The 9,117-nt window shown below is 40.5% G+C and overlaps 1 protein-coding gene across 2 annotated transcripts in view; it reads right to left on the bottom strand.

Moving 5' to 3' along the window:
* Positions 1-3,784: 3,784 nt before the first annotated feature.
* Positions 3,785-9,117, bottom strand: part of LOC123982967 (hepatic leukemia factor-like) — a 17,589-nt gene continuing 12,256 nt past the window's right edge. The window contains exon 4 of one of the 2 annotated variants that reach the window (XM_046068978.1): positions 3,785-8,051. In XM_046068978.1, coding sequence (XP_045924934.1) covers positions 7,833-8,051 — 219 coding nt within the window. In that variant the 3' untranslated portion in view covers positions 3,785-7,832. The remainder of the gene's footprint in view (positions 8,052-9,117) is intronic. The other variant, XM_046068979.1, reaches the window with a different exon arrangement.

The following is a 9,117-nucleotide window of genomic DNA, read 5'->3' as shown; positions in this document are numbered from 1 at the left end:
CTGTGAGAAAGTTAGCATAGAATAGCCCTGATCGATCCGAACTCCATTCAGAAAACAAACATTTTAGAAGTTGTCCTGCTGACAGACCTGACAAAGCATCAGTTCATATGTTTAACAAATCAGCATCATGTTGTAGTTATTTCGGCATCAGTTTGATCCGTTTATTGCAATAAAAACACAAAAATGTTTACTTTGGGTTCATGTAGCTGTAGGAATCGCGAGCTGTGTTTACTCGCTTATTGCGTTGTGTGTGTGAACACGCGTCAAGATTTTACCAATTTTAAATAATTTCAAGAACCGTGAGCGTGAGGTCATTACATACTGTGACTTTCTCTCAGCACCCCAGACTTCAAACGCCTCCCTGATTAAATGGATTTCCCCAGAGGAGATGGAGAGTGAACAAGGTCTGTCCAGCCCAAACTGACAGACAGACCTCGTGGGACAGAAGCAGCATTATCACTAATCCTGCAGACGGGTAAGTGTCGGGTGTTTGTAATGTGTGGCCTAATGACAGAACAAGGCACAGGTGTGGTTCAATGTTAAGGGACAGGTGTGAAACACAAACAACGGGCAGCTCTGAGGGCATCTGGTGGAGAGATCAGGAACAACCGGTCCTGAAGACTTTAGTGAAAACACATACAGATATTTTTAACTTTAAATGTAAAATGAGGAACTGTCAGTACATCTACAAGTATGTACTTGTAGATGTACTATAATAATATTGAGATACTTGCACTTTACTTGATTATTCTGCTACATATATTACTATTTAAAATAAAATACAACACCATCAATAAGGCATTTGTTGCATAATGAGTACTTTTACTTTTCACACTTGGTGTACATTTTGTTGATAATACTCAAGTACTTTCACTTAAGTATTACCAGTTTATCATGATGGCTACACGATCTTAGATTATTGTTGCTTCAGTTTATTGATCTGTTGTGTTGATAAATGTTTTGTGCTGCACCACAAATCACCTCTCTGAGGAGGGTTAGGAGGGTCCGCACTTAAATGCTTTAGCTCCTATTTGACAAATAGGAGTTTCTCTGTACTGGCGACCTGTCCAGGGTGGACCCCGCCTTGCGCCCGATGTCAGCTGGGATTGTCTCCAGCCCCCCCGCGACCCTGTACGCAGGATAAGCGGTTGGCGATGGATGGATAGATGGAGTTTCTCTCACAATGGGTGATTTCTCATCATCTGCTCCTCTCTACTGCAGGGTGCCCCTGTTCTCTTTGTATATGTTGCTGTTAGGGGCTATAATAGACAAGCACAGCCTGTCATTTCATTGTTATGCAGCTGACCTGCAAATTTATCTGCCTATGAAACCTAATGACAGTGTTGCACTAAACTGTTTCTGGCCCACAACTCTGGAACAAGCTCCCCCTTGACATTCGCACTTCATTCGTTCATTTGAAATCAAAACTTAAAAATTATTTATTTAGAATGGCTTTTAATACACAGTAGTGGTGCAACAACTTCCCTCTTCTCTGATTTTAGGTAACCTTATCTGACTTTTCTATGCTTCATGTTTTTTTCTTGTCTTTTATCGAATGCTGTGTTGTTTATTCTTGGTTGATGTAAAGCACTTTGGAAACCTGTTGGTTGCTGTAAAGTGCTGTATAAACAAATGTTGATTGATTAAAGTAAGTAAGAAGGATTTTGAATGCAGGACTTTTACTTTAAGTACTTTTATAGTGTGGTATTAGAATTTTTATCTGAATACTTCTTCCAGCACTGCTCACCCAGCCTGAGCAGTGACAGGCGCCTCTCGTCCTCTGGTTTAGTTTAAAGAACTTTAAAATGTTGTAAAGCTGATCCTCATGTCCTCCTGCCGCTGGGACTCAGAGCCTGTGAGGAGGTGCTGCCCCCTGGTGGCCAGCTTTGAGTTAGCTTCTAGTCAAACCAGACTGACCTTCATCACCCTTCACGTACATAAAAGTGGAGGACTTCCTGCCATCGCACAGAAATAAAGCCAAAATATCCTGGATTTTAAAGAAAAAGTAGGTGTGTTGGGATCCTTCCCAGCATGCAACTGGAGAATAGATTCATGGACATGCAGTGTTGTTCTCTACACTTTGATCTTGGGACGTGCAAAATGATTTCCAACGACAATGACAAGTCTTACAAGTTTATACTTACTCCTTACCTAAACTGATGCAATCATTTGAGCAATATGGTCAATATCAGGATATAAGATCAACACAGCTAAAACTTTCATATAACTACAGCCAACCAGGAGACATTAGAAGTAGCTCACAGAATCTTTCAAATATTTGGCCATCAATAAACCAAAAGATCTGACAAAACTATCAGAATGCATTTATGTACCTCTGCTTAAAAAGATAAAGGAAGACAGAGCAAGAAGAACTGAATCCATTAAAATGAATATACTGGCCAGACTATTATATTTATTTCAGACTCTACCAAGAGAGATGAACCAAAACTAATTCAACGAATGGGACAAAATGTTGACACGGTGCCAATGGCAAAGTAAAAGACCAAGGGTTTGTCTCTAACTTTACAGTTAGCCAAAGAAAAGGCGGTATGGGACTTCCTTCCCTTAAAGATTATTATTTTGCAGCACAGATAAGAGCTATGATACACTGGTGCAATCTGTCATTTAATGCACAATGGATAGTTACATAGAGAGTTATATATGGATAACCAGTGGCTGAAACTGACTCTTTAAGTATGGAAAATTGTAATAAAAGAATATAAACTAGAGGGAGATATTGCAATTCTTAAAGGCCAGCCAATGGCTAGTGAATAGATTATCATTGTTTTTTGGACGGTGAGAGAAGAAAATCTACCAACCATTTGCATATTTTACAGCATTTGGCTGGTGGCTTGTACTAATTTTGGATCCTGGGTACTTTACATTATATTAGACCCTCAGAAATCCCACTATGATGGTTACCTGCCTGTCTGTTGGAGAAACTGTGGAAACCCTGCCCCACAGGTTATTTTTAAATGCAAAATACTCCTACACAGTAAACCCATATTCTTTGGGTATATACCTCATGAATGGTTGAATAAAGAAAAATATTTAAGGAATATACTTCTGGTGGGTAGGACAAAGATGGTTATCTCAGGAGAGCACGGATGGAAATAACAACGGACATCTATAAGATGGAGGGGATAACAGCATTTGTTAATCATGGTTTTGCCTTGTTTGTTATTGTGTGTATGTTCTTCTTCCATCCATTCATCACCCTGGACAGGTTGCCAGTCCATCGCAGGGCCACACATAGACAAACAACTTTGGATGGTGGGAGGAAGCCAGAACCCACGCAGGGAGAACATGCAAACAGGTTCGAACCCAGGACCTTCTTGCTGTGAGGCTATAGTGCTTTCCACTAGGCCACCGTGCTGCCCTGTATGTTCTTCTGAGAAGCAGAATTTGGAGACTTGTGACAAACAGGAATTTAGGATATGTGTATGCAAGTTTTGGATAATATAAAAAGAAAATTACAAACTTTCATATTTTTTTTAGGTACAGGTAACTCTTTATTATGACTAAACTATACTTTGGTATTTCTCCATAACCTGGATCATCTAAAATCACAATTTCATCATCATTCTTTCATTCGAAATCTTAAATCATCAGCTAACTGTCTATTATGTGCACTTTTACAAGACTCGTTACTATACTTTGTTGTTCTAGATGAATTTTAAATCACCTTTGGGAAACCAAAAAAAATAGTGTCAAACATTCAAACCTGGTTAACTCAGATCCACATACGAAGAACTGCTTCAGACAAGAAAGCGGAGACAGGACAGAACTTTTATTTATTTATTCTTATTTTAATCATTAGAAACATAATCAAGGAAAACAAACATAGGAAAAATATCTCTGGTCACAGATAACAAAGCTGCAGAGGCTCTGAAGGAGCAGAGAGAGAGAACTGATAAATCACAGCGAACAAAAGTAAAAAAAAAACAAGTGCTTCAGGTTGGGTGAATACATTCCTCTAGTCGTGAAAATACACAGGTAAGCATCTACACGGAGGCGACTGCGTCCTCGCTGACACGTTAAAGAGGAGGAGCCGAGCACCTGGGGCCAAAACAAGCCCAGAGCTGAATCAGCTGCACCTGCACAGGTGTGAAGGAGGGTAAGAAAGTGGGAGGGGTTTGAGGTATTTCAGCTATGCAGGGAGGAAAGAATCAGACACAAATAACTGTGGAGGATTTTCATAATGCCCATGCATCACCCGGACTGCTCGGGCACGCTGTTTTGGTTGTAATTCTGAATATATATATACGTGTATATGTATGTATGTATGTATGTATGTGTAAAATACTACTTATATTAATGTAACTCTTTCCAAAATACACAGGAAATATCTATGTAGGAAAACAGACTGTACAAAAAACAAGAATAGCTCTGTATAAACATTAAAACCTTTAATATATCAATATATCCTTTATTTATATACTGTATTTGTTTGGTCTGTAGTAAAGAGTATTAAAGTGATTCCACAGTATGAGACAACACCAGTCAGCTTCAAATATACATTCATGTCCCACTCGGCCACCGGGGGGCGCACTCGTTGCTGAGCTACACTTAACGACAGAGAGAACAAATAAAAATAAAGCTCATGCCGAAGCCGTAAAGAACCATCTATTGCACTGACGGGAACAATCAATCATTTCCATGATCAATAAAGAAACAAAACCCTGTTCAGACGAAGGTGAGTCTTTTTAAACCCTGCACCAACTTCTGAAAACGTCTGAGAGCGATCAGCAAACAGCAGCAGTAAATAATTGTCGAAGGTCAATTATCACAGTTTGTCTTCACAACATGGGTCTTATTGAGAAACAACTTTGTAAAAACATTCTTATTAATCAGCTTTCACTAATGAGCCTGCACGGACAGAAAGAAAGAGAGGCAGTGACGTTCAGGACAGAAACACAAACAAACAAACAGCTCTTTCTTTGTCGCTGCCTCTGTCGTAACGCCGCCACGTGGGCAGCACGAGGTCGTACGACCCCACGGATCAGACCGTAGAAATCCGTGCACGTTACAGAGCTGAAGTGTGTTTCTAAACTGCTATCAGGTTGTCCTGGCAGGTTGGTCAAAGTAAACAGTTCATGTGCTGATTACAGGTTATTTCAGACTGAAGTTCAGAACAACATCATCTTTCACACAAACATTATTATCTTGTGCCCACATAACACCCAGGTTCATTATCTTTTTCACGCAAGATACACTATGGGTCAACCTGTTTGCACACTCAAGTTCACACTTGAGTGTACACAAGATATTGTTTTGTTTGCGTAAAACCTACGCTGGACTGAGTATCAGCTGTTCATTTAATCTGAATTGAATCCTGGTCTTTTATTTTCAGGTTTTCTGAAAAGTTCTGCGAGACTGATGGAACAAAGCAGAAACGCTAAGTTTGGATGATCATTTGTTCTCAGCTATATAACAGAACAGATCCAAACTGACCCAAACAATAAACCGCTGTAAATTCAAAAACAAATCTCGTTTCCAGCGTCGAGCTCGGGCAGCAGCGCTGGGACTTCCTGCTGACATCAGATCAAAACTTCCTGTGTGTGTGAGCTGATCACAAACCAGCCTGGTCGTACGTGAGCCAGAAGCCTGAGGCAGAAGCAGACGGAGAGGCTGCTGAGGGCCCCAAAAACAAACTGACAGCGTTGAGTCTCTTTGGGTTCCTGTTTTCGTCATCACTGAAGTATTTAAAGATACACTCTCTGATGTCGTTACAGCAAGTTTAATGATTATAACGAATCAAATGATTAAAAATCTGAAAGTTATTATATCCTGTGTTTTACTTTGAAGGTTTTATATTTGCACTTTTCCATAAATATCCATAAAAATACTGCGTAGGGCCCCAAAAACACTTGACCCCTGATAGAAAAAAAGATGCTGATTGACCTACAGGAGAGCGGCAGGAGGCGGCACACATTCATATACAAAGTCATCATGAGCAGAGCGAAGGCAGGTATGTACATGTGAACAGGTGCCTTGTGGGAACAGTTCCTGCAGGGGGCGGAGTCTGTGAGGGGGCGGCAGCGAGCGAGCCGTCGGTAGTCCTAAAGTGCCATTACTATACACTGGGATGGGGGGGGTCAGAGGTCAAAGGTCAGGCTCCAGGTGCGTTAATGTGGAGGCAGGTTAGTGTTTGTGGTCTGAGCCGAAGAGGCGTCCTAACAGGTGTGTGTGTTTAATAATCCTGAATAACGGGCTCAACTCGCGGCACAGAGGCGGCCGTCTTTCAAACAGCTGATAAGTGGCTGTTTCCAGCAGAAATGTTCGCCGGCAGCCAGGAGGATTATAAAGACATGAAAGGTTTTGTTGATAAGTCTCGGCAACAGGAAATAATCTAAAATGTGTTGACTCTTAGTCGGTATATTTTTAGTGCTTCTTTCTTGTTGTTTAAAGTATAAATCTGGTGATTTTTGTATGCTTCTCCTTATGTTCAGACTTAAACCAGCAGTGAACGTGTCTCCTAACGAGTCCCGAGTGTCTCTCAGCCTGACGTCTCTTCTTCCTCTGAGCCATAGACACCAGTAAACCCATCAGTGAACCTCACGTGTTCCTTCATCACCATGAACACACACATTTAGGAAATTACTGAGCCTTCAGAAACATGAAGCTGTATATTTGTGAGCTGTAATTTGGCCATATTTTCACACGTTGTTGTGGAAATGACTCGTAGGTACAGAAAGTTTTGAATGCGTGCAGTAGATGGCTTCAGCCTGCAGGAATACGCCGGTGGAAACGAGGAAGAGGAGTTTGTTGTGTTCGTTGAGGAGGTGCAAGCAAGACATTATTTCCTAACGTTACTCCAACACAACAGACTCATCTCTCCAGCTCTGACTCGGTTTTCCACCAACAAGTGCCTCAACCTAAACCTAAGGTTGTTCTATCCACGCCGCCCAATACGACACACATGAGCGTTATTCAACAACTTTGTGTTAGGTTAGGCAAAAAAAACTACTTGGTTAGGCTCAGGGAAACATTGGTGTGGGTTAAATAGTACATTATGTAAGTCACATGATGGAGGTTAGTAAAGCTATTTAAGTGCTTGCTTATGGTGGGAATTGTTGGGCCGCTGTAAATAATATTACAAAGAGTACAGTCTGGACCTGCTCTATACAAAAAGTGTAATGTGAGGACTTTTGTTATGAACTGTACTCAAAATAACGCAACATTTACTTGGTAAGGGTTTGACCTGTCCAACCACTATCCTACCTCCTTGCATGGACTTTCTGCCTATTTCTAATACATCAAGACTTCCTCCTTTGCATCTGTTGGATGGCCACTAGAGGTCGCTGCCACAATAAATGTAAATAACTTAATAAATAATGAGCTCCAGAAATGACCTATTTTGTCATTTTTCACGTTTCCATCAAAGCCTTCAAAACCTTTTGTACCTTCTTGTCATTTCCACACCAACATATGTGAAAATAGGGAAATTACCCTTTAAAGATTTATGTCTTCAAGAGGAACCAATGGGTTTGAAGCTGAGACATGGACTGACAGGGTGCTGGTTTGAGTCTAAATAAGAAAATAAGACGAGATTTAAGTTTTGTACTATCAGAGGTCATATTTGACTTAATGTATACTTCAACTTGAAGTCAACTTGTTTTTGTTTAAAGTAATGGATTGTGTACTTGTAATGATTAAGTGTCTTTTTGTATCTTAAGCCTTTACCTGCCGAGAGTTGAGCCATCAGGACTGTGTGGAGGGTCGCTGGTGGATCTGGAGGAGGCAGGTTCATCCTCCTCAATGTGTGTGTTTGTATATATGCTGCATATATATATATATATATATATATATATATATATAAGAGTGTGTCCTCACAGCGGCCCGTGCCGAGCCTCGTACTTGGACAGGATGTTCTTGGTGCGTCCCAGCTCCTTCCTCAGATCGGCCACCTCCTGCCTCAGAGCGGAGTTCTCCTTCTCCAGGAAGCCGGCTCGGATGGCGATCTGGTTCTCTTTGAGCCGCCTCGCGTCCCGGGACCGCTTGGCCGCCAAGTTGTTCTTCCTGCGCCTGGCCCAGTATTTGTCATCCTGCTCGAAGGACACAAGGGAGGAGACGTGAAACAAACAGGGATCCTTCAAGGAAAGAAAGTTGGTTTTTTTGTATTTTACCCACTAGTTCTGTCTCTCCCTAATACTCTTGAGAGTGAGATGAAAATGTACTATGTGTAATGTGTAATACTTTTGATGTCTAAACCTAACCAAGTACTTTTGATGTCTAAACCTAAGCAAGTACCTTTGATGTCTAAACCCAACCAAGTACTTTTGATGTCTAAACCTAAGCAAGTACCTTTGATGTCTAAACCTAACCAAGTACCTTTGATGTCTAAACCTAAGCAAGTACCTTTGATGTCTAAACCTAACCGAGTACTTTTGATGTCTAAACCTAAGCAAGTACTTTTGATGTGTAAACCTAAGCAAGTACTTTTGATGTCTAAACCTAAGCAAGTACCTTTGATGTCTAAACCTAAGCAAGTACCTTTGATGTCTAAACCTAAGCAAGTACCTTTGATGTCTAAACCTAAGCAAGTACTTTTGATGTCTAAACCTAAGCAAGTACTTTTGATGTGTAAACCTAAGCAAGTACTTTTGATGTGTAAACCTAAGCAAGTACTTTTGATGTCTAAACCTAAGCAAGTACCTTTGATGTCTAAACCTAACCAAGTACTTTTGATGTCTAAACCTAACCAAGTACTTTTGATGTCTAAACCTAAGCAAGTACTTTTGATGTGTAAACCTAAGCAAGTACTTTTGATGTCTAAACCTAAGCAAGTACCTTTGATGTCTAAACCTAACCAAGTACCTTTGATGTCTAAACCTAACCAAGTACCTTTGATGTCTAAACCTAAAAAAGTACCTTTGATGTCTAAACCTAAACAAGTACCTTTGATGTCTAAACCTAACCAAGTACCTTTGATGTCTAAACCTAAGCAAGTACCTTTGATGTCTAAACCTAACCAAGTACCTTTGATGTCTAAACCTAACCAAGTACCTTTGATGTCTAAACCTAAGCAAGTACCTTTGATGTCTAAACCTAAGCAAGTACCTTTGATGTCTAAACCTAAGCAAGTACCTTTGATGTCTAAACCCAACCAAGTAC

The sequence above is a fragment of the Micropterus dolomieu genome, linkage group LG14 (genome assembly GCF_021292245.1).
Source record: "Micropterus dolomieu isolate WLL.071019.BEF.003 ecotype Adirondacks linkage group LG14, ASM2129224v1, whole genome shotgun sequence".
Lineage (NCBI taxonomy): Eukaryota > Metazoa > Chordata > Actinopteri > Centrarchiformes > Centrarchidae > Micropterus > Micropterus dolomieu.
The sequence above is the reverse complement of the archived record's forward strand: the minus strand, read 5'-3'. Positions and strand labels throughout refer to the sequence as shown.